Raw genomic sequence first — 23,932 nt, 5'->3', positions numbered from 1 at the left:
GTTTAGCTCAATTTTAATTTTAATAAAAATAACTCTAAATAGATAAAAGTATTTTTATTAATTGATTCATTTAATTCATTTAATTCATTAAAATATTATATTGTAATAAGAAGAATGTTTAAAAATCCAATATAAAAAACATTGTATATAAATGGTATTTGGATAATTAATATAATTTGCGACCCATCCAATCAAATTCCACCATATCATATGGAATTGTTGAATACTTGCATGTAGTGTTATAATATTTGCACACATAAATCAAATTCGTGTCCCCTCTCAATTATTTACGAGAAAAGCCATCAAAATTCAATTTAATCAATTTAAACTATATTTATTACCAAATATATAAGTTACTATTTATTTAATCTCAAAATATATCGTTAGAATTATTTATACATCTATTTTTTATATTAGAAATGTCCTTAAATAAAAAATTAAAATTTTAAAGTTTAAAAATAAAAAAAAATATATTTTTTTTTAATTTAAATAGTCGAAATATGATGTTTTTGAAATATATTGGAAAATTTAGAGAGGAGAACTTGGAAAGTTAAAATATTTTAAGGTAATTTTTTTTTCACGTAAATTTGAATTTAATATATAAGGAAATTCTAAACGCAATATATGGACTAATAAATTAACCTAATTTTAAAATTTATTAAAAAATATATGGACTAATAATAAATGACCAAAATGGAATAAAATTCTAAGTTTGATAAATTTGGAAAATATTTCAAATTAATGGAGAAATCAAAATTATGGAACAGCGGGAATAAGGAAAATTTCTCCAAATTTCCCCTTTAAATTCTTTCATATAGCTTAGTTTGTTTCTCCAATTCCACCATTCATCTTGTGCGATTGTTTTCTCCTCCGTCTTCGGTATGTTCTTCGTCTTCTACACCCATTCTGTTCTTGTTTTAGTTACATTTGGCAGAGTGTTTTAACACGGTTTGATTCGAGCTTCCTTTTCTTTTTATAGATTTTCAGAGATGAAGATAGTTGCAGCGTATTTGTTGGCTGTTTTGGGCGGAAACACTCACCCTTCCGTTGAGGATATCAACGCCATTCTCGGCTCTGGTATGATATTTAGGGTTTTGTTTTGATTCGATTCCGTACTCATTAGAGTAGATTAATTGGATTTCGCGTTTAGTCTGGTTGATTACGGTAAATGCAGTTCATAAATTGAAAATTTGAACTGTTAATCGGCGTACATTCGCAGTTGGAATAGAGGTTGAAGATGAAAGAATAGAGTTGCTTCTTTCCCAAGTTAAGGGCAGAGATTTAGCAGAGGTCATAGCCAGTGGAAGGGAGAAGATGGCATCAATCTCTTCTGTTGGTTCTGCTATTCCTGTAGCTGCCGGCGGCGGTGGTGCTGCTTCTGCTGCTGTGGCTGCCGAGCCTGTGAAAGAGGACAAGAAAGAAGATGAAGAAGAGTCGGAGGATGTAAGTATCACAAATTCATTCAGAATCCTAATTAAACTTGTTTTATTCTTCTAACCAATATCCTTATTTGTTTCTTGCTTGTATGATACAGGAGATGTGCTTCAGTCTCTTTGATTAACCAGATTTTGCAACCCTCCCTTACACAGTACTCGGATTCATTCAAACTGCTATCTAGAGACCTGGATTTTTGGTTACTTAATTATGATATAGGATGAACTATTATGACCAGTTATAGTTATAGACCCATTTAGTTTTATGTGAATTTATCAATTCCTGGCTAGTTTATGTCTCTTGTATGGCATGTTCTTCAGCATTTCTATAAAATATTTCCAAGTTTTGAAGTGTTTTGTCCGTTTTCTTTCACCCCTAGCTCAAGAACATCTCTCTGATTGGATAGCCCATAACTTGTAAGAAACTTGCTTTAATTTATCTATGCTTAAATTTATGTATGATTGGATATCCCTTAGCTCAAAAAGTTCTTGACTGATGGTTGAATCCAAGCAACTTTGCAAAGAGGTGTGGGACGCTCATAAGGAGCCACCTGACAGTAGGGAATATCCACAGAGCATTGATGCCAAACCAAATGGGTATTGAACGGAGTCATAAAGGGAGGCGGGCAGTGGGAAGGCGGCACCAAAGCAGAGACACTGAAAAGAGGGAGACATCCCATCTCTCTGTTTGAAACTTTTTGGTTGGGGAAGCTGACAAGTTCACAACCATCTCTTTCATGGTGGTCATAGCATCTGAAAGCGATGGCTTCTTGTGCCTCATTATTCTTCCATCTCTTTCTGTATTTTTGGGTTTTCGTTTCACATAACATATTTATAACTATCTTATAATAATTAATTCACTCACCTACCTAAATCAACCATAAAAACTAAAATCCCTTCTCGTATTTGTATCCCAACTAAATTGGTTCATGATTCAAATATCTTTCGGAGTTTCTCATGCTTATAAGGGATGTGTCCTTGATGGCACACTATCTAATATCTAGCTTTGATACTATGTGTAAAATGAATTTAATGAATATAAAATTCAAAAAAATAAAAGTAATATGGAGAAATTAAAAAAAAAATAGAGAGAAATAGAAAAATAGGAGGCAGCCAAAAGTGGTCAGAAGAAGAAAATGTGAATTGTCTCCTCCTTGTCATCTTACTTCTAATTTTATCATTTTTCAAATTGGATCCTATGCTTCATTCCCTTATTCAATATATGTCCATATATTTATATATCTCACAATAATTTAAAAAAAAAATGAAAATTTGAGATTTTAATTGTAAATTATTATTTTAAAGTATTTTTAAAAAGATAATATTATTATTAATTTATTATATTTGTGTGTTGCATTAAACCCAGTGGGCAGTGCTCATAAGGTGCCAAAGCGGGGCCTTATCTCTCCTAAGTACTCAGAGGCAGTCTCAGAATTCTGAACAGAAAGATACTATTTTACTCTCTCTTTCTCTCTCTAGACCTCCGTTTCTCCCTTCTTCTCTCCGCCCACCGCTCCGGACCCCAAACTAGGTTTTCCCAAGTGTTTATGCGTTCGTCTCCTTTGCATTCTTCACAATCCTATCACTGGGCTCCATTGCGTGCGCCCTTTCAATTCACTTCGCCTCAGGTAAATGCCGTCTCTGATCTCACTCTTCCTCCTTTTTTTTTTTCTTTTGATTTTGATTTCTTCTGGAGTTCTTTCTGGATTTTGCTATTCCAGCTATGTTTTTGAGCTCTCGCTCTTGGATGCTGAGGTTTCTGTTTCTTTTTCGCTGTTTTTGTCAAATCCCATTTTCCTGCTGTCCTTTTGTTGTTATGTTAATTCTGTTCGTTTTTATCACTCTACAATGTCATTTAACGTATTGCTGTAGAATCTGAGATGGGATTTTGGTTGTTTGAAGTTGGAGTGGTGGGTTTGTGGTTTATTCGATCCATCCGTTTTTGAAAGCGATTAATATTTTCGTCTTCTGTTGCTGGATTCATTGATGTTTCTAAATCTTGAGCTGTTTTATGAATGCGTCTTCGACCATTTCTTGGACGATGCAAGTGACTATTGGGGCAAATGGTATAATGGAAATAATGGATGCTAATCATTACCCAGTCAACAGTTAATTGTACTTCCGTTGTTTCTTATCTCTTTATGTCTCCTCTTAATTCGTATCTTGATGTTTCTGTGATGATTAGATGGCCTGAATGTCGCAGCTTATGGCGAGTGGAAGAGCGGATAATCAATGTTCTAGTGATGCAAAGAACAGGTCAAGAGTGTGAGACTCATTATCTAAGGGCTTTCGTATAGCGAGTGGAGTTAGTAATGGGAACTGGTACTTGTGAAATTGTTGAAGCAAGGGAAGAAATCAAACCTGTTCAAAGTAAGGTAGGATCTCATCATTCAGATTTCTTATCAAATAAAGATCGAAAACTTTCTGCATTGAAAATTGGATTCAAAGGATCTCTAGAGGATGATATCAATCAGATTTTTGAGTCAATTAGTATTAAAAATGCATCCAAGAGCTTAGGTCATTCGCAAGTAGAGGTAAATGCACTGAGAAAAAGTACACTAAAGAAGCCGATCACTGTTGGCATACCTCGCTCACCAGGTATTGGTACTTCCGATTCTGGTAGTCTGAAGCAAGCACTTAGGGAACTATGTGTTTCAAAAGCGTCTGAAATGGCTGCTATGAAGAGAGCATCAAAATTGTCTAGCTCTTCAAGAATCTCCGAAGCTGGGCGGATCAAGACATTGTACAATTCAGTTATGGTTGAAGCTACTGAGTCAGGCTCTTCTTCAAGCGTGGTTGAAATATCTCTGGTTCCAGAGGAAAAGAAATTGAACTTCGAGAAGAGACTTGAGCATGTCCAGGCATCTGCTGTTAAATCTCCGGTTGAAAGTGCTCGTCCCTTTCAGTTGCCTGTTGCCAAAACGAAAAATTATAGCGAGGTTGTTACTGTGGAACAAAACGTCAATACCACGTCGTCAAGGAAAGTTGGATCTCAAACATTAAGGGCAGAGCTGGAGAAGGAAGAGGAGTCCGTTACCCCACCATCGTTATCTTCCTGCACTATTGGCAAGGTTTTAGAGAAGGAGAAGAAAATTCTTGCTGGAAGCAGGGTAGCAGATAAAGCGGCATTGTCCAAGGCAGGACGAAAAGGTAGGATGCAAACTGCATCTTCGTCTAAGTTGGGTAGTGGCAATAAGGTTACCAAGTTATCTAGAAGTGCCTCCCGTTCGGTTAAACCCGTTATTAGGAACAAGGGGCTGGCTAAGAAGAAAGTCAAACAGGATTTGAGTTCTCCAACATGTAGTTCAAGCACATACAATGCAGTCAATGATGATACGGATCCTAGTAATAGGAAGTTGATATGTGCGCGATGCCACTGTGCATTGAATGGTGCAGCTAAAGACTCAATGAAGGGCTCTGCATCCCAGTTTAGTGGTCTTGGCACTGGTGTAAGCATGACGAATTCAAAATCAGGCGTTAGCAAATCAGGCATCTACGGGGATGGCAAGGCTTCTGATGTTAGAGTAAAAAGAAATACAAGGGCACGGGATAAGGGCGAATTTTCTCAAAGCTCAAAAAGTAGTCAAGGTGATTACAGTAGCAGTACGACGAGTATTATAAGTGATGACAGCAATGGTCGTGGATCCAGTAATGGTAACAGACCTCATATGTCGAAAGATGTTAGGTGGGAAGCCATACGCCATGCACAATTGGAGCATGGGGTCCTCAGCTTGCGGCATTTCAATCTTTTAAAGAAGCTTGGTTGTGGTGACATCGGAACCGTGTATCTAGCTGAGCTAACTGGCACTAGTTGCTTATTTGCCATCAAGGTCATGGACAATGAGTTTCTAGCAAGACGGAAGAAAATGCCGAGAGCGCAAACTGAGAGAGAAATACTTAGAATGCTAGATCATCCCTTCCTTCCAACACTTTATGTTCAATTTACTTCTGATAATTTATCATGTCTCGTCATGGAGTATTGTCCTGGAGGAGATCTTCATGTTCTTAGGCAGAAGCAGCTAAGCAGAGTTTTTCCTGAACCCGCAGCAAGGTAAGGTTATATGATATTTGATTTCACCTTCTGCACCTTGTTTGCTGACATTAAATAGGCTCAAAAATCACACGAAAAATATACAAATTTGAGGCAAATGCTGCTCGTGTATACTTATTCTGTACTTGTATGCGTATTACTATAATTTTCGTCGCAAATCTGGAATGTATATTCGTTGCATTGACGATCGGTCACAGAATTTGGCTAAAACCGCTTGTCTATACCATTTTGCAGATTTTATGTTGCTGAGGTCCTCCTTGCTTTGGAGTACTTGCACATGCTTGGCGTTATTTATCGAGATTTAAAACCCGAGAACATTCTTGTCAGGGAAGATGGTCACATAATGCTTACCGACTTTGACCTGTCGCTTAGGTGCACGGTCAGTCCAACGCTCCTGAAGTCATCATCCTTCAATGCAGACTTGGTGAAAACCTCAGTTCCAGGTAGAGATTCTAGTTGTGTTGAGCCATTTTGCATTGGACCATCATGTCAAGTCCCATGCTTCAGCCCCAGGTTCTTACCTGCTACAGCCAAAGCAAGGAAGTCAAAACCTGACCTCACAACACAGTTCAGGTCATTGCCCCAGCTCATTGCCGAACCGACCGATGCACGATCAAATTCCTTCGTTGGCACTCACGAATATTTGGCTCCCGAGATCATTAAAGGAGAGGGTCATGGAGCTGCAGTCGATTGGTGGACGTTTGGTGTTTTTCTATATGAGCTTCTATATGGTAGAACCCCATTCAAGGGTTCAAACAATGAAGAAACATTAACCAATGTAATCATTCAGAGCCTCAGTTTTCCCGACAGCCCGATCGTTAGTTTCCAAGCAAGAGATCTTATCCGAGGACTGTTGATAAAAGAACCCGAAAATCGATTCGGGACAGAGAAAGGGGCTGCAGAAATCAAACAGCACCCATTCTTCGAGGGTCTAAACTGGGCATTGATCCGTTGTGCAATCCCTCCAGAACTTCCTGACTTATGTGATATGGACATTACAAGCATGATTACTCAACAAAACAAGTTCAGGTATTTGGAAAGCAAGTCCACTGGAGAACACCTCGAGTTCGAACTGTTTTAGAACTCGCCGACCTTGCTGTAATTAATATTGTAGCGTATGATGTAAATTTGGTCGAGAATATTTGTATCAATGCTTACCATTTTCATGGCTTCATCAAAGGTCTCTTGAGTTCAATATTATGTATCAACATATCCTTTTGGTAGCCTCTGAATACAGGAAATCTTATGCCAACTTAGGGTGAGATATATATATATATATATTAAGCTTCATGGATGGATCGAACTCAGAATGTGGAGGGTCGCTCAGCTTAATTTACAAAATTATTTAAATTATTCATTTTTGTGCTATTATTAGTTATTGTACTTCGCTAAATAATTATTTGCTAGCAATTCGACTAATAAAAAATTTAGAATTAATTTTTTTTTCAAATTAAAAAAATATATTAAATGAGTTATTCGGAATAAAAATAAAAATATCTCTAGTTCAGTTGAACCGCCGCCTCCAGCGTTCTCGAACCTTCCTCTCATAATCTCATCAACTTTGCCCTAGCTTTGCTTCGATTTCAAAATTTTCTTTTCTTTCCCTCGATTTAAACGTTTTCTCCTTTGATCTGCGCTCCGATCCGCTCTTGTCCATTTGATCTTTCTCAAATTCTTCCGGATCCTGCCTTACCGAGTCTTCGATCACCCACATACGAGGAAATTTTCCAGGTAACTCCCTTTCTTCTTCTGTTTGGTTCAGCCCCTTTGCCTTGGGGTTTCTGAGTTTTTGGCTTTTTGGGGATTTTGTTCGATAATGTGGATGAACTATATAGAAATAGAATTAAAACGAAAAAGGAGTTTGAGTTAAGTATAAGCTGGGCATTATACTATCCTGTAACAATATGGGAGTCCGATTAAAAGTTCTATTGCGGTTTCAATCTTAGTACATTTGATATATCTGTAACTCAACTAGCTTCTGTGCATGTCTTGTTGGTTTAACGAGTTCCATTTGGAAGGATTTTAAACTTGATTGTCGTGTTTTAGTTCCAAATTTGCAGAAAAAATGCCCAAGATTAAGACGAACCGTGTCAAGTATCCTGAGGGATGGGAGCTAATTGAACCAACTCTCCGAGAATTGCAAGCTAAGATGAGAGAAGGTCTGTCTTCAATTTGTTACCAACTCTCCTCACTGGGGTTTATGACTCTGATGTTGGCTTACTCTTTTGATGATTGCAGCCGAGAATGACACACATGATGGTAAGAGAAAATGTGAGACGCTGTGGCCTATATTCAAAATAGCGCATCAGAAAAGCCGCTATGTCTTTGACCTCTATCATCGAAGGAAGGAAATATCTAAGGAATTATTTGAATTCTGTTTGGATCAAGGCTATGCAGATCGTAACTTAATTGCAAAATGGAAGAAGGTTTGTTTTTGCCTCTCCTATGTTATCTGGTTCCAAGTAGTAGTTGTTGTTCTGTGACCCTTTCAATGTGAAGATTCAAATGTGACTCCATGTATTTTCTGCTTATTCTTTCTTGGTCTTTGACCTCCAAACAATCTATTTTTGTGTCGAACCTCCTCTGCACGACGAAATCGTTTCATCCATATCATTAATTTTTCATAGATCAGTGAATTTTTAAGCTTGACATGATATGCATTTTGCTCGTTTGCTTAATAGTTTTGGCTTACATAGGTTAGGGGTGAAATTGGTTGGTTTCTTTATTAAAAAGATGTCACATATAGGGATTAGCACAGAATATTTTGCTAGTTAAGTGGCTATAGAAAAGTGAGTTTGAAGTAACCTTAAGCCTAAGTTCTGGGAAGAAGTGTTGCAAGTTAGACAAGTCCTTTTAAAAGTGTAACATCTCAAGTCCACCGTTAGCAGATATTGTCCTCTTTGGGCTTTTTCTTTCGAGTTTCCCCTCAAGATGTTTAAAACGCGTCTGCTAGGGAGAGGTGTCTATATCCTCATAAAGAATGTTTTGTTCTCTTCTCCAACCGGGTATAAGAAAAAATAATATAGTGAAGTACGAGACGCTGAAAAGTGTAAGAAATGGGGGTTCTCTTTTTTTTTTTTTCTTTTAATGAAATAGGCATCCTAGCCAATGCCACGACCTTATTTGAACAGGATTTGATCTATAGGTTGTATGAGTTCTAAAGAAATAGGCATCCTAGGCAGAATTTTGAAAAACCTGGGCCCTTTCTTCATTAGTTGAGACAAATAGAGGCAAGTACACATTACAGATAAAAGTAAGGCACACAGCAATGTACCTAGGTGCCCTTTGAAACAGAAGGGTTGGGATGAAATCCTATGATTTTGAGTGGACTGATATCCGTAGTCTGAAATGTTGTAGCTTGTAAGCTTGCACCTCATTCTATTCCTTTTAGTGTTCAGTCATGTCTTACTTAACTTCTTCTGTTGTGCAGCCTGGTTATGAACGTTTGTGCTGTCTAAGATGCATACAACCCCGAGATCACAACTTTGCGACAACATGCGTGTGCCGGGTTCCCAAGCACCTGAGGGAGGAGAAGGTCATTGAGTGTGTGCATTGTGGTTGCAGGGGCTGCGCTAGTGGAGATTGATATCTTCTCTTAGTTTGTGTCTCTGTGACGATATCAACCTCGACCCAATGTTCATACCCTTGAGTTGTACTTCGGTAAGAACTCTAATTGTAACATTTGCACTTTGTGGAACTCCTTTCAACGATCCTCAACAACTAGTATCCAACTAAATACGGTTTTATTTCTCAGCCTGACCTTGTGAACCGACAAGAAATTCCCTTCGTCTTCTTGGGTTTGTGGGTCAGGTTGAGCTAGACCCATGAGCTCGACAATATTCACTCCATAACACTTGTGTTTTTAGAAACATAAAATGTTTATTTGTTTGCATGGATGAGTACAATGCGACCAAGTAGTAGTCTATTATATACTTTTAAAATGCATTCACTTAGAGAGCACGAACATACTACCATTCATTTATATATTATCGTACACATTTGTCTAGATTGAATATTTAAATTTATTAATTAAAGTAATTAAGATATTTGTCTAAGATTAAAGATTTAAATTTTGGTAGAGATCATTAATCGATTAAGGGTATGGTTGTAATTTGATTGAAATGGTATTTTCTTCTCTGTCATTTAAATAAGTATTATATTCAAATTGGCGGTATTTAAATAAAATACTACATCACACATTTGTCATTTCTAAGTAATGTTAAATTGATTTTAAAATTATTACAAATAAAAAATATATATTTTTTAAAATAATACAAAAATTCAATACTGTTACAGTCTGTGGTTCTGATAATTAAAAAATAAATAAATAAATAGCCCTGATCACACGTTAATCTATTTTGATTTCTTAATGATATTATATTGCTGTGATCATAGAATTTGCCAAATTAATAATTATTTAATAAGTCAAAGTTTGAAATGTTCGACAATCACCATATTTTAATATGCCTTAAAGAATCTTTAGTTCCAATGTTTGACTTGGTTACACCCTTTAAAATACTCCACATTTTTAAAAAAATTTATTTAATTTATCGTAATTATTGTTTTTATTTAAAAAAAAATTAATATATTACTACCTAAAAGTTGAGTTTAGGCTATCAAATTAAATTATCCGTTATATTAAAATATCTTTTATAAAATTAAATTCTCAAAAGGGTTAATTTTCTAAAAATAGAATTAATTGCTTGATGCTCGTAATGAAATAAATTATCGGTTATACTAAGATATCTTTTATAAAATTAAATTTTCAAAAGTGTTAATTTACCAAAAATATAATTAATTGATTGAGCTCATAATGTGGAAGAGCTAGCTTATGGCTTGGTCTATGTAAAACTTTTACAGTTTAATTGATTTGTCCCCTTCTAGAAGGTGTTATAATTAATATTTTTTTCGACCATAATTTTTAATTTAAATATAAATAAATAATAATATAATCAAAGATTGCTTCCCAATATTTGAATAGGTTGGCTTATATTCTAGATCTTTTTTTTTTTTTTTAATTCTAAAAAGTCAGACTAAAAATTATAGGATGCTACTGTCTTTTTTATTTATTATTATTAAAAATTCAATTTTTTTCATTTTTCTGGCAGAGGTGAGTCTAAAATTTCGAGTCTATAATCTCTTGATTAATATATATATATATATATATATATATATTTTAACTAGTCGAGATACATTGAGGTAATAAAACCTCTTATAATTACTAATTAAAATAGGAAGACATGAATTATTCAAAGAAAAAAAATATTATAATGATTAAAAAATAAATAATCCAACTAAGGGACCAAATTGGTGAATAAATTATTATTATTATTATTGTTACGAATGATTGACTAAACTATACTAATCATAATTAACTAACTTTTTCTACTAGGATTATCTGTCTAAAATAGAACCGTTTAACAATTGAGGAAGATTAAATAGTACGTGGGTTTATTCAACACATTCATCAAATCAATAATGTGATTCACAAAGCTAATAATTTAATCAATATAATATATGAACCCAATAAAGTTGCCTACCCAATTAGTCATATTCATACGCCACATTCTTTTTAAACACACGTATTCAAATATTCTTAATTTCACAAAAAAAAAAAAAAAACATAAATATTAAAATTATAGTCTCGATATTTATAATCTCAAAACATTAAAAATAAAGCATAGACTAAAATAAAATTATGTGAATTCAATGATGAAAATATAATTACTATTTAAATTTATGTATCTAGAAGTTGAAGAATTTATTAATTTAATTTATGAATCGAATAATAAATAAAATAATTAATCGGCATGACCGTCCGCCCTGTTTTCTCTGTCTCTCTGTGTGTATATATATATTATATATATATACAGATTGCTTCGTATAATCATCTTCTTCCTCCCGGAGTTCCGGTCAACTTCATCATTACTTTAATCCTCTCCCATCTCTCTCTCTCTCTCTCCTTCTTCATTGCCGGAGTTCCCTCTTTAAAACTTCCGCCCCATTTCACCACAATCCAAATTCATACCTCCATTTCCAAACAATTCCTCTTCCCCTGCACCATTAATGGCGGCGGCGCCGGCAACGACAGCAGCAACAACAATCCCCTCGCAGTTGCTGACGTTAATTCCCCGTTGACGCCGTCTGATTGCCCGAATCTTTCTTCCATATCAACTCTTGTAGAAGGAAATCCTCTGTTTTAATCGTATAGAATACAGAGCGTGATCGAATCAGTTGAATAGTTATGGCAGCCGCTCAGATGGTGGCTGATGATCTAGCGAGATCTATGAGTCGACGGAGTTGGGCGTCGACGAGTCAGAGAAGCTGGGCGACGGCGAGCATCAGAGAAGCATGGCAAGCACCGTCCGACGTGTTCACTCGAAGCGGACGGCAGGAAGATGAAGAGGAGCTGAAATGGGCGGCGATAGAACGTCTTCCGACGTATGACCGCCTCCGAAAAGGGATGCTGAAGCACGTGCTGGATAACGGACGCGTAGTTCACGATGAGGTGGACGTAACAAAGATCGGAATGCAGGAGAAACAGCAATTAATGGAGAGTATGCTCAAAATCATCGAAGAAGACAATGAAAAGTTCTTGAGAAGGCTCAGAGATCGTACGGATAGGTGAGTTTTCATATAAACAGGATCAAAATTTAATTTTGAGTAATGGGTTTGGGTCAAAAGCTGATTTTGTGTTGAATTTGTTGAAGGGTGGGGATTGAGATGCCGAAGATCGAAGTCCGGTTCGAGCATTTATCGGTGGAAGGTGAACTGCACGTCGGCAGCAGAGCGCACCCCACTTTGCCCAATGTTTTTCTCAATATAGCTGAGGTAATTTCATTTTATTTTTAAATTTCGAAATTTAATTAAGTATTGGGTTGAAGGGTATCAAAAAAAAAAGGAAAAAAAAAAAACAATTTTTTTTTAATATATTTGATTTAAATTGACAGAGTGTGCTTGGTTTGGTTCGGTTGACCCCACCCAACAAGAGGAAAATCCAGATTCTGAAGGATATTAGTGGCGTGGTGAAGCCCTCCAGGTGAGTGAGTTTAATATTATTTCATTTGGGACATGATAATTTATGAAGTTTAGGTGATACCCATTTGGTGAAATCGATGTAAAAATGTAGGATGACTCTTCTTCTGGGTCCTCCAAGTTCTGGGAAGACGACATTGCTGCGAGCACTTGCAGGGAAACTGGAAAATAACGTGAAGGAAGATGGAAGAATCACGTATTGTGGCCACGAGTTTAAGGAGTTTGTTCCTCAGAGGACTTCTGCGTATATCAGCCAACACGATCTTCATAACTGGGAAATGACAGTGAGGGAGACGTTTGATTTCTCAGGGAGATGCCAAGGGGTTGGAACTAGGTATGAAATGTTGGAAGAGCTTTCGAGGAGAGAAAAAGAAGCTGGAATCAAACCCGACCCTGAAATTGATGCGTTCATGAAAGCCATTTCAGTTTCAGGGCAGAGAACCAACTTGTTCACTGACTATGTTCTCAAGGTTTTGTTTCTTTCCTTCCTTCCTTCAGTTCTTAGTTTGTGTTTTTGTTTTTTCGTTTTGGCTGAAGCTGAATCATCTGTTGCAGATAATGGGTTTGGATATTTGTGCTGATATCATTGTTGGGAATGAGATGAGGAGGGGCATTTCTGGGGGACAAAGAAAGCGTGTCACTACTGGTATGTTCCTCCATTTTGATGGGTCACACGTAACATTGGTGTGGAAACCTCTCCCTAGCCGACGCGTTTTAAAACCTTGAGTGAAAGTCTAGAAGGGAAAGTCCGAAGAGGACAATATCTGCTAGTGGTGGACTTAGGCAGTTACAAATGGTATCAAAGCCAAACACGGAGTAGTGTGTCAGCGAGGATGCTGGCCTCAAAGGGGGGTGGATTGTAAGATCCCACATCGGTTGGACATGAGAACAAAACTCGTTCTTTATAAGAGTGTGAAAACCTTTTCCTAACCTATGCGTTTTAAAATGGTATCAGAGGACAATATCTGCTATGGACTTAGAGTGTTACAAATGGTATCAGAGCCAGACACCAAGCAGTGTGCCAGCGAGGACACTGGCCCCAAGAGGGGTGGATTGAGAGATCCCACATAAGTTGGGGAGGAGAACGAAACATTCTTTGTAAGGATGTGGAAACCTCTCGCGCGTATCAAGCCCAAAAGAGAAAGTCTAAAAAGGATAATATCTACTGACGGTGGTGGAGTTGGGCTTGGCTGTTACACTGAGTCAGTTTTGGTTGGGATTGTGTTTTTATTCATAGTTCTTGTTTGAAATTTGGCAGGGGAGATGTTGGTTGGACCAGCAAAGGCATTGTTTATGGATGAAATCTCAACTGGGTTAGACAGCTCCACAACTTTTCAGATATGCAAATTCATGAGGCAAATGGTTCACATAATGGATGTAACAATGATCATTTCTCTGCTACAGCCAGCTCCAGAAACCTTTGAGCTTTTTGATGATGTTATTCTAATATCAGAGGGTGAGATTGTATACCAAGGCCCACGAGACAACGTTCTTGAGTTCTTTGAATTCATGGGTTTCAAATGCCCAGAAAGGAAAGGAGTAGCTGACTTCCTGCAAGAAGTCACATCCAAAAAGGACCAAGAACAATACTGGTTTAGAAAGAGCCAACCATACAGATACACTTCCGTTCCTGAATTTATACAAGGATTCAAAAAGTTTCACATTGGACAACGTTTGAACACAGAACTTAGTGTTCCTTTTGACAAAAGGAACACTCATCCAGCTGCATTGGTCACCCAAAAGTATGGCTTGTCCAATTGGCAACTCTTCAAGGCTTGTTTTTCAAGGGAGTGGCTTTTGATGAAGCGTAACTCATTCATCTATGTGTTCAAGACAGTTCAGATAACAATCATGTCTTTAATTACAATGACGGTGTTCTTCAGGACAGAAATGAAAGTGGGCACTGTGGAAGGAGGTGGAAAGTTCTTTGGAGCACTGTTCTTTAGCTTAATCAATATGATGTTTAATGGAATGGCAGAACTAGCCTTGACCATCGTCAGGCTGCCTGTCTTCTATAAGCAAAGGGATTCTTTGTTCTTTCCTGCTTGGGCTTTTGGGTTGCCAATTTGGGTACTCAGAATTCCTTTATCATTGATGGAATCAGGCATTTGGATTTGCCTTACTTACTACACAATTGGGTTTGCTCCGGCTGCTAGCAGGTATGTTGAACCGACCATCTGACATTCAATGTTTGAATTGGAGAAATGTCCAACTTTTACCAACACTAAAAGAGCTTCCTTTTGTTAGGTTTTTCCGGCAACTCTTAGCCTACTTTGGAATCCATCAGATGGCTCTCTCCCTCTTTCGGTTCATTGCTGCAGCTGGGAGAGTACAAGTTATTGCAAGCACTATGGGAAGTTTCACTCTACTAATGGTCTTTGTATTAGGTGGCTTCATCATTGCCAGAAGTAAGTAGATTAAACCCTCTTGCCTCTTAACTATTTCGAGATCCCATATTAGTTGAGGAGGAGAACGAAACATTCTTTATAAGGATGTGGAAACCTCTTCTTAGCATACGCGTTTTAAAAACCTTGAGGGGAAACTCACAAGGAAAAACTTAAAGAAGACAATATCTAGTAGTGGTGGGCTTGAGCCATTACAAATGGTATAGAGCCAGACACCAGGCGATGTGTTAGCGAAGACGCTGGGCCCCGAAGAGGGTGGATTGTGAGATCCCACCTCGATTGGGGAGGAGAATGAAACCTCTCATTAGCTGATGCATTTTAAAAACCTTGAGGGGAAGCTCGAAAGAGAAAGCTCTGCTAGCGGTGGGCTTGGGCCGTTACACTTCAAACCTAACCCACAAGCCACAATCTCTACGTGAATACGACCGTGCGGATTCCAATGAAGTCTGAGCTTCTTCCAAGGTTGGATATTAGTAGTACTTACATATCTTTGATATTTGCAGGTGACATAGAGCCATGGATCATATGGGGTTACTACTCGTCTCCTATGATGTATGGACAAAATGCAATTGTCATTAATGAATTTCTAGACGACAGATGGAATCAGGTATGATGTTCATAAAATCATAATCAAACGTCACAAACAAGTCATTAGTTTCCAAAACTAAACCTGTATTGGCTTGATGCAGCCTCCAACAGATCCCAGATTAAATGGAACTACAGTTGGGAAGATTCTCCTTGGTTCAAGAGACTTTTATGATACTAATAAAATGTATTGGGTTTGTGTTGCTGCACTCTTTGGGTTCTCTCTTCTTTTCAACCTACTCTTCATCATTTCATTGACGTTCCTCAACCGTAAGCCAAATCTTCTGGTTTCCATTCAAGAATTTTCCATGAAATCTCTTCTTTTTTGCTGTTACTGACCTATCTGACAAACCAAATTCAGCTTTGGGCGATTCAAGAGCTGCCATTGCTGATGACGCAAATAACAACAAGAAAAATCCATATTCTGCATCCAGAGGTAAGAAACTTGAGCTCAATCCCTGTTTTCTGGGATGGTCTTGTCTGAATGTGTGGTTAATTACAGGTACTCAAACACAACCTACAAAGTCTTCAAATGTGGCGAATAATTCAAATAGTCCAGCAAAGAAAGGAATGGTTTTGCCCTTTCAGCCGCTTTCCCTTGCATTTAACCATGTCAATTACTATGTGGATATGCCTGCTGTAAGTTACTCGTTCTTACGGCTTTCTTTTGAAAGTTAATGGAGTTTACAAAGCTAATGGATGGCTCTCTTGTTCAAATTCTTCAGGAAATGAAGAGTCAAGGGATTGATGAGGACCGCCTTCAATTACTGCGGGATGTCAGTGGAGCTTTCAGACCTGGTGTCTTGACAGCACTCGTAGGTGTCAGTGGGGCTGGAAAGACCACTCTAATGGACGTCTTAGCTGGAAGAAAGACAGGAGGATACATTGAAGGAAGCATTAATATATCTGGATATGCTAAGAATCAAGAAACATTTGCTCGTGTGTCAGGTTACTGTGAACAAAATGATATTCATTCACCACATCTTACTGTCTACGAATCAGTGCTCTATTCAGCATGGCTCCGCCTTCCTTCAAGTGTCAACACAGCTACCAGAAAGGTTTCATTTGCCTGAATTTTTGGAGAACAAAACAGTTTGATGTGCCTGAAGTTTGTTATCCTTAAATTTCTGTCTGTGTTTGTTGTAGATGTTTGTGGAAGAAGTTATGGAACTGGTGGAACTTAACTCTCTGAGAGATGCTTTAGTTGGACTTCCTGGGATAGATGGTCTTTCAACAGAACAAAGGAAGAGGTTAACTATAGCTGTAGAGCTGGTGGCTAATCCATCTATCATCTTCATGGATGAACCAACATCTGGTCTTGATGCTAGAGCTGCAGCCATTGTCATGCGGACGGTGCGAAACACTGTCGATACTGGAAGAACTGTGGTCTGCACAATTCACCAGCCCAGCATTGATATTTTTGAATCTTTTGATGAGGTATGACATTGATATGAGCTTTATTTCTTTTCAAAAGTGAAATGAGCTTATATTTTGATCTTGAAACAGCTGCTGTTGATGAAACGAGGTGGACAAGTCATTTATGCTGGATCTCTTGGTCACCATTCTCACAGGCTCGTCGAGTATTTTGAAGTAAGAACTTATTAGTCAACTAAGAGATCCCACATCAGTTGGGGAGGAGAACGAAACACCCCCTTTATAAGGGTGTGAAGACCTCTCCCTAACAAGACGCGTTTTAAAAACGTGTGCTTGGGCCGTTGCATATACTTTTACTAACGCTCCTTTGAACTGCAACAGAGTGTTCCAGGGGTTCCAAAGATTAAAGATGGCTACAATCCTGCTACATGGATGCTTGATGTCACAGCTTCATCTGTTGAGACTCAACTTGATGTGGATTTTGCAGAAATTTATGCCAACTCTGCGCTTTATCAGTACGTTCACTTTTATCTCAATTCTTTGATTCGTCTCCTAGGAGTTGTTGAGGATTGTTGGGAGGGAGTCCCACGTTGACTAATTTAAGGAATGATCATGAGTTTATAAGTAAGGAATACATTTCCACTGGTACGAGGCCTTTCGGGAAAACTCAAAGCAAAACTACGAGAGCTTATGCTCAAAGTGGACAATATCATACCATTGTAAAGAGTCGTGATTCATAACTGGAGTCTCATAAGTTTCTATATATTTTTCAGGAGAAACCAAGAACTTATCCAAGAACTGAGTACACCAGCTCCCGGATCTCAAGACCTGCACTTCCCAACCAAGTATTCTCAGTCATTCAATGTTCAGTACAAAGCTTGTTTCTGGAAATGGTATCGGTCATACTGGAGGAACCCTCGATACAACGCGGTGCGGTTCTTCATGACAACCATTATTGGACTTATGTTTGGGCTTATCTTCTGGAACAAAGGAGAAAAAACGTATTGATCAAAACCCATCCTCACATTTTGTTTTTATTGAACTTCAACAAGTTTCATTCACATTTATTGCTCAATTCAACAGTGATGAAGAACAGGATCTGAGAAACTTCTTGGGTGCTATGTATGCTGCTATTCTCTTCTTGGGAGCTAGTAATGCCGCTGCAGTACAGCCAGTGATAACCATAGAGAGAACAGTTTTCTACCGTGAAAGAGCTGCTGGCATGTACTCTCCACTCCCCTATGCATTCTCTCAGGTAACAAACAACTCTGTTCATATCTCACGAAGCATTCCTTACAAGGGTGTGGAAACCGTGAAGCTGACGTAGACGTGAGCGGTTAACCATTTAAGCTGACAATGTGGAACTCCCTTGTTGTGCAGGTGTCCATAGAAGCAATCTACAACGCAATTCAAACAATAATTTACTCTCTACTCCTGTTCTCCATGATGGGATTCGAGTGGAAGGCAACAAACTTCCTATGGTTCTACTACTTCATCTTGATGTGCTTCGTCTACTTCACAATGTACGGGATGATGATTGTTGCACTAACGCCAGGCCCCCAAATAGCAGCCATAGCCATGTCCTTCTTCCTCAGCTTCTGGAACTTATTCTCCGGATTCATGGTTCCAAGAACAGTAAGTGAACTTGCATATTTCATTGATACCCACCAAGAATTCAGCTCCATTGATTCCTTTTCCATTGATTCTGATATGAAATGCAGCAAATCCCAATCTGGTGGAGATGGTATTACTGGCTATCTCCAATCGCTTGGACGATCAATGGGTTAGTGACATCCCAAGTAGGTAACAAAGAAGGTAATCTCCGGGTAGCAGGGAGAGGGGAGATCCCAGTGAAAGCCTTCCTGAAAGACACATTTGGATATGAATATGACTTTCTCCCTTACATTGCTTTGGCGCACTTTGGTTGGGTGTTCATCTACTTCTTTGTGTTTGCTTACAGCATGAAGTTCCTCAACTTCCAAAAGAGATGATTTTTGTTATGTTTTTTTCCATTACTAAACTGTAAAACTTGTCTGTAATCTGAATTGGGGGAAACCCAATGAGTTTCCTCTCTATTCTTTATATTATTTTTACCCATAATTACGGGTTCCCGTATATAAACTTTAGAAACTGTCTAATAAATCTCTAAACTTTTAAATTTGAATGTGATGGAGAGATTTTAAAGAAGATTACCGATTTGCCCGCCATTCGTATTAGAAATTAATATTAAAAAAAGGAAAAGCAAAAAATGAGAGATTAATTAAGAACTAAAATAAAGAAAGGAATAAAGCAATAAAAGAAATAAGAGAGAATAAAAAATAGATATAAAGAAAAGTAAATGGGAAATGATTGGGTTGAGACCATAAATAAACTATTAACATGGATAAAGGTGAAAAGTCGATCCTGTCCTGTCGTTTTTGACTCATTATCGTCCGCCGCACAAAAGTGGCGCCACCTGCCGACAACCGCCGTGGGGTTTGCGTAACAAGTGGCGGCGCTGCTACTCGAGCTGACGGTTACACCACCCTAACTAAAATTCCATATTTTAATTTCTCATTATATTATAAATATTTAAAAAAATTGATACATGACATAAATAAATAAATAAGTGGTCCTATGGATTAATAATTAAAATAACGCAAACTTAGGACCGCAACAACGAAGCAAATGAAATTGAGCTGTAATTTGGATATGATATGACCGATCCCCAAAATTCAAAAATCAATTAATTAAATACAGATATAATTTTGTTTTGTTTTTTTTTTTTTNTAATTTTTTTTTTTTTTTTTTTTTTTTTTTTTGTTTACTAAAAAGTCTGTTCTCCCGTGGATAATCCAAGGGTCAGAATTTGAAGATCTATTGTAAAAGCAAAAGAAAAAAATAAAAGTAAAGAAAAGCAGCGGCGTAAGAAAGGAAAGGGGAGGAAAGGAGAGGGAATTCATTCATTCATTCATTCATTCATACGAGCAAGAACGGAAGCGCATCCTCTGGAGGGAAAAAGGAAAAATCAAGAGATGCAGAACGAGCAGAATCCGCAGCAGCTTCAAGTAATGTTGCAGAATTCTGGAAATTTGAGTTTCAGTAGCAAAGAAGATGAAGAGATGTCCAAATCGGCGCTTTCGGCTTTTAGGGAAAAGGAGGAGGAGATTGAGCGGATGAGGACTGAACTTCAGCAAAAACTTCAAGCTCGACTCGGCCGAGTCGAGGAAGAATCAAGGCGTTTGGCCTCCATTCGAGAGGTTGTTCATCTCTTTCCTCCCTCCTCCCTAAGGCCTAAAACCTAAAACCTAAAACCTAAAACCTAAACCCTAACTCTTTCGTTTTCCTTTTTTATTTCATCTCTGCAACTGCAATTTGTGTTGGAATTCTGATTGTGTGAGAGTTTGATTTTAATTTATTTAGAAATTTTGGATTAAATGTGGAATGATGAACAGGAACTTGAAGGCATAGATGGAGATCCAACGAGGAAGGAAATTGGACAAATCCGTAAGAGAATTGATACGCTAAACAAGGAATTAAAGCCTCTTGGACAAATATGCCAAAAGAAGGTGAGTTCCATGGCTCTACTTTCGTATCTATAAATTATAGTTCTATAAAAAAATAAAAATAAAAAGAAAAATGGTTGGAATTGTTTGGTGGAAGCAGGAGAAAGAGTACAAAGATGCCCTCGATGCTTTCAATGAAAAGAACAACGAGAAAGTACAGTGTATATCAAAACTAATGGAGGTTAGTAGTAGCTTTCTTCTTCAGTTCTTATTCTTTTATTTAATTAATTACTCATTTAGATTACTTAATTCGGTGTTATTTGTAGATGGTTGGTGAAAGTGAAAGGGTGAGGCTGAAGAGGTTGGAAGAACTGAGTAAGCATGTGGATAACAACACTTCCTAATTCAATTCCCCTAAAATTAATTCCTCTGTTTCTGTTTTTGTTAGTTTTCTTCATTCTTAAACTTTTAATTTGTTTATGTCTGTTTGAGTGATTTGTTTCTCTTTTTATTTCATTTAGGGTGGCTCACATATATATGTATGTATGTATTGCTTTTAACCATACTATATATATATATATATATATATATATATATATATATATATATATATAATCTTTTCATTTCCTATACCTTATTTGTTTCTTCAAATGGGTTTGAAAATTGGGGTCGCCCCACTAAATAGTAGACTGGGCCTAGCCTCTCGTTTAGATTGGGCCAAGGTCTGAGAAGGAACCCAATAGGTACTAGATTGGGCCAAGGTCTGAGAAGGAAGCCAGTGAATAAATATTAGATTGGGCCAAGCCCTAAAAGCTGCGGTGGCGTCGTTAGGTGGTGGTACCATTTGTTTGTTATAGGGATAGGGGAAATATATTATAAGGGAAGGTGGGTGGCGGTTTGGGAGGACATGTCTCCTATAATTAAAGTGGTTTTTGTTAAGATTCTGTTTTGAGGTAAGAATTTTGAGAAACAGTTTGGAAAATAAATGAAAAAGAAGAAGAAATGGGAGGCGACAAAGAGCATCGGGGTCCCATAAGGAAGGAATATAATTTTGTCCCATAACTAAAAATAATTTCATCATGCTTTCTTCATTCACTTTAATTCCAACAAAAAAATAAAAAACCATATATTTCCCATATCCTCTTTGATTTAGATTTAGATTTTGATTTAGATTTGTCGACGACTAGGTGATGAGAACCCTCTCCCCGTCCCCATTGCATATCCTACTTTGTTTTTTGTTCTTCCTTTTCTTTTAATGTATTTTTTTTTCTTTTGTATAAGAAAATACCATGCCATGTAGATCTCCAACCCGACCCACGTTTGGCTTGGTTCGGTTCGGTTCGGTTCATAGACCGGTATAGAATCCTATGTTAGAGAGAGAGAGAGAGAGAGAGAGAGAGAGAGAGAGGTGGGAAGTAGAAAGGGCGGAGAGGGGGACAAATATCCGACCGTCTCTGAAACCAGGATGCGGCGTTTCAATCTTCCACGTGGACTTCAATCACTGGATTCTCGCTAAACGACATGGCTTCGGCGCACCCCTTGACGGTGCTCTCTTTTTTGTCCTTTTCCGGCTTCCCACTTTCATTTTTCCACCCAATATTAAATATTATTGTCACTCAAACTTCATCGGGTCTGCATTTTGTTCCAATTATTTTGTAAATTTTGTTAATAACTTACCTAAAATTGATTCTCTACATGCCTAGTTGGCTATGTTAAGTCACCAAATTCACCTCATTCACATACATATAATTATAAATTCTTAGTATTTTTTAACCAACGTATCTTTAAGATCACTCTCATTTAGAAGACGTAGTATTTGACTAAAACAGATTGAGAATGTGTTAATTAGGTTAAACACAAAAACAAAAGTGGATTTCATAAAGGGCATAGTTGCAATAATTATTGAGAATGGAAAGGGGTAGTTGAGTCGACAAAAAGAACACACGAATACCAAATGATATATTTTCCCATAAAACCTAGGTATTAATAGAAATGTAATCTAGAAAAGAAACCAATTATAAATCTCCAAGCTTTTCTCCAAACAACCCTTATGATATCACCCACTCCTCGTGCGCATTAAATTTGTTAAAATAATTTTATAAACCTAAATGGGACTAATATTTCTTAAAATCATAAAACAATTAGTGTGAAGTAAAAAGGAGTATTAATTACTTTAAATAAATAAATAAATAAATAAATAAAAAAGAGAGAGAGGGTTATATTGTCCAAGTGGCGACAAAAGTGAAAAAAAATATGGCGGCCCCCACAAAATCTTATTATTTCAATATATTTTATGAAAAATTAAAAAAATATATTATTATTATTATTATTATTATTATTAGAAGACTGAGAGAAAAATAATATATAGAGAAGGAAAATTTGAATTAAAGGTGAAAGAGGAGTAGTGGGATTGGAAATAGATTTTANAAAAAAAAAAAAAAAAAAAAAAAAAAAAAAAAAAAAAAAGCAGAAACGTGAAAGGACTCTGGACACACAGGCACGCGTCTTCGTTTCCTATAAAAAGTTGCCTTTTTTATTTATTTTATTATTTATTTATTTTATTTTTTATTTTACCATTTCCCTAAACCCATTCAATTTCAATTTCAATTGCTTTTATATTTAATATTTAATACATTATTTCATTTTCATCTAATTTTAAATAATAAAATTAATATTTGGATAGAGATATTATGTTCGTATTTATGAGAAGTTGAATTAAAAAGTCACACAATATTACCATTATTTGTATCAAATTTGCAATCAATCAATGTTATTTCTTATATTACTTATCAAAAAAATCATCAATCAATTATTGAATTCAACTTCAAAACCAATTTTTAAAATTAATGCTAAAAGTAAATAAGAAATTAATGGAAATACGATCATCTAGAGTCCAACTTCAAATAGAAAAGAAATTTCCTGTTTAGACCGGGAATGTAAGAGGGAGTAGGAACCCTTTTTACCCATGAGAATATATATATATATATATATATTCAATCCATATCCCGTCTATTCCATGAACATCTCTAATGTCATTCGAAGATTTCAGGGTAGATTTGTGAATAGAAGAATTCTAGAAAATATTTTGGTCATATTTGTCTTATGTCAAGCATCGTACACTTTTAATGGTCCATTCCTTCATGTTAACGGTCCTTCGTCTCTACACCTCTTACTTTATGCAACCCACCTTCGTTCTTAATTTTCTTATAAGTATTTTAACCATTACATTCACTTTTCTCGAGAAAATATTTGAACTCTTAACTAAATTTTGAACACGTTCTCAAAAAAATATATTCTTTTTTAAAACATTGATGTAATGTTGACCCAAAATTTGTTTTTGGAGAAGAGGAGGAAAGAAGGAAGGAGGGATGCAATTTCCCATTAAAAAACACAAAAATGTTTTGTAATTTAGCTGAGACAAACACTGCGCCTTACATTATGTTTATTACGTGCTGTACTTTCTGGTCTCTTAATTTCCAATCTTTATTACATAACATAACATTATATACATACATATATATATATATGTGTGTGTATATATATATATATATATATAATTCTTCT

At 36.7% G+C, this 23,932-nt stretch overlaps 5 protein-coding genes across 7 annotated transcripts; all 5 read left to right on the top strand.

The window, feature by feature from the left end:
• The first annotated feature begins 766 nt into the window (after window positions 1-766).
• On the top strand, window positions 767-1,796 carry LOC111803182 (60S acidic ribosomal protein P2-2-like). The gene is made up of 4 exons (XM_023687472.1): window positions 767-879; window positions 980-1,077; window positions 1,220-1,443; window positions 1,535-1,796. Exons 2-4 carry the CDS (start codon window positions 990-992, stop codon window positions 1,559-1,561), a joined length of 339 nt encoding a protein of 112 aa, XP_023543240.1. The 5' UTR covers window positions 767-879; window positions 980-989; the 3' UTR covers window positions 1,562-1,796.
• Window positions 1,797-2,832: 1,036 nt separating this feature from the next.
• LOC111803556 (serine/threonine-protein kinase D6PKL1-like) lies at window positions 2,833-6,712 on the top strand. 2 transcript variants are annotated; one of them, XM_023688023.1, is made up of 3 exons: window positions 2,833-3,061; window positions 3,619-5,484; window positions 5,719-6,712. In XM_023688023.1, the coding sequence occupies exons 2-3, from the start codon at window positions 3,746-3,748 to the stop codon at window positions 6,563-6,565; spliced, it is 2,586 nt and encodes an 861-aa protein (XP_023543791.1). In that variant the 5' UTR covers window positions 2,833-3,061; window positions 3,619-3,745; the 3' UTR covers window positions 6,566-6,712. The 2 variants fall into 2 exon arrangements, with proteins under 2 accessions (XP_023543791.1, XP_023543792.1); XM_023688024.1 differs by lacking the exon at window positions 2,833-3,061 and adding an exon at window positions 3,079-3,499.
• A 267-nt stretch (window positions 6,713-6,979) lies between these two features.
• On the top strand, window positions 6,980-9,416 carry LOC111803557 (protein BUD31 homolog 1). 2 transcript variants are annotated; one of them, XM_023688025.1, is made up of 4 exons: window positions 6,980-7,215; window positions 7,531-7,643; window positions 7,723-7,910; window positions 8,915-9,380. In XM_023688025.1, exons 2-4 carry the CDS (start codon window positions 7,550-7,552, stop codon window positions 9,068-9,070), a joined length of 438 nt encoding a protein of 145 aa, XP_023543793.1. In that variant the 5' UTR covers window positions 6,980-7,215; window positions 7,531-7,549; the 3' UTR covers window positions 9,071-9,380. The 2 variants fall into 2 exon arrangements, with proteins under 2 accessions (XP_023543793.1, XP_023543794.1); XM_023688026.1 differs by having other exon boundaries at window positions 6,988-7,215; window positions 7,545-7,643; window positions 8,915-9,416.
• Window positions 9,417-11,728: 2,312 nt separating this feature from the next.
• Window positions 11,729-18,998, top strand: LOC111803555 (pleiotropic drug resistance protein 2-like). The gene is made up of 19 exons (XM_023688022.1): window positions 11,729-12,108; window positions 12,195-12,315; window positions 12,435-12,523; window positions 12,614-12,989; window positions 13,075-13,165; window positions 13,778-14,678; window positions 14,767-14,927; window positions 15,428-15,531; window positions 15,614-15,779; window positions 15,871-15,945; window positions 16,012-16,148; window positions 16,235-16,567; window positions 16,656-16,946; window positions 17,016-17,099; window positions 17,265-17,398; window positions 17,657-17,884; window positions 17,967-18,138; window positions 18,264-18,518; window positions 18,605-18,998. The coding sequence occupies exons 1-19, from the start codon at window positions 11,729-11,731 to the stop codon at window positions 18,872-18,874; spliced, it is 4,368 nt and encodes a 1,455-aa protein (XP_023543790.1). The 3' UTR covers window positions 18,875-18,998.
• A 784-nt stretch (window positions 18,999-19,782) lies between these two features.
• LOC111803564 lies at window positions 19,783-20,848 on the top strand. The gene is made up of 4 exons (XM_023688035.1): window positions 19,783-20,122; window positions 20,318-20,431; window positions 20,529-20,609; window positions 20,695-20,848. Exons 1-4 carry the CDS (start codon window positions 19,898-19,900, stop codon window positions 20,770-20,772), a joined length of 498 nt encoding a protein of 165 aa, XP_023543803.1. The 5' UTR covers window positions 19,783-19,897; the 3' UTR covers window positions 20,773-20,848.
• The last annotated feature ends 3,084 nt before the right edge of the window (window positions 20,849-23,932 follow it).

The sequence above is a fragment of the Cucurbita pepo genome, chromosome LG10 (assembly GCF_002806865.2).
Source record: "Cucurbita pepo subsp. pepo cultivar mu-cu-16 chromosome LG10, ASM280686v2, whole genome shotgun sequence".
In the NCBI taxonomy this organism is placed as follows: Eukaryota; Viridiplantae; Streptophyta; class Magnoliopsida; order Cucurbitales; family Cucurbitaceae; genus Cucurbita; species Cucurbita pepo.
This window is presented reverse-complemented; position numbering and strand designations above follow the sequence as displayed.

Bases quoted from the DNA above. Each gene is read 5' to 3' on its own strand.
- LOC111803182 (XM_023687472.1), top strand. From the start codon at position 990: ATGAAGATAGTTGCAGCGTATTTGTTGGCTGTTTTGGGCGGAAACACT. The intron at 1,078-1,219 runs GTATGATATTTA...GTACATTCGCAG, and splicing joins CAACGCCATTCTCGGCTCTG to TTGGAATAGAGGTTGAAGAT. The intron at 1,444-1,534 runs GTAAGTATCACA...TGTATGATACAG, and splicing joins ATGAAGAAGAGTCGGAGGAT to GAGATGTGCTTCAGTCTCTT.
- LOC111803556 (XM_023688023.1), top strand. From the start codon at position 3,746: ATGGGAACTGGTACTTGTGAAATTGTTGAAGCAAGGGAAGAAATCAAA. The intron at 5,485-5,718 runs GTAAGGTTATAT...ACCATTTTGCAG, and splicing joins TTTCCTGAACCCGCAGCAAG to ATTTTATGTTGCTGAGGTCC.
- LOC111803557 (XM_023688026.1), top strand. From the start codon at position 7,550: ATGCCCAAGATTAAGACGAACCGTGTCAAGTATCCTGAGGGATGGGAG. The intron at 7,644-7,722 runs GTCTGTCTTCAA...TGATGATTGCAG, and splicing joins GCAAGCTAAGATGAGAGAAG to CCGAGAATGACACACATGAT. The intron at 7,911-8,914 runs GTTTGTTTTTGC...TCTGTTGTGCAG, and splicing joins TAATTGCAAAATGGAAGAAG to CCTGGTTATGAACGTTTGTG.
- LOC111803555 (XM_023688022.1), top strand. From the start codon at position 11,729: ATGGCAGCCGCTCAGATGGTGGCTGATGATCTAGCGAGATCTATGAGT. The intron at 12,316-12,434 runs GTAATTTCATTT...TTAAATTGACAG, and splicing joins TTTTTCTCAATATAGCTGAG to AGTGTGCTTGGTTTGGTTCG. The intron at 14,928-15,427 runs GTAAGTAGATTA...TGATATTTGCAG, and splicing joins TGGCTTCATCATTGCCAGAA to GTGACATAGAGCCATGGATC.
- LOC111803564 (XM_023688035.1), top strand. From the start codon at position 19,898: ATGCAGAACGAGCAGAATCCGCAGCAGCTTCAAGTAATGTTGCAGAAT. The intron at 20,432-20,528 runs GTGAGTTCCATG...TGGTGGAAGCAG, and splicing joins GACAAATATGCCAAAAGAAG to GAGAAAGAGTACAAAGATGC. The intron at 20,610-20,694 runs GTTAGTAGTAGC...TGTTATTTGTAG, and splicing joins GTATATCAAAACTAATGGAG to ATGGTTGGTGAAAGTGAAAG.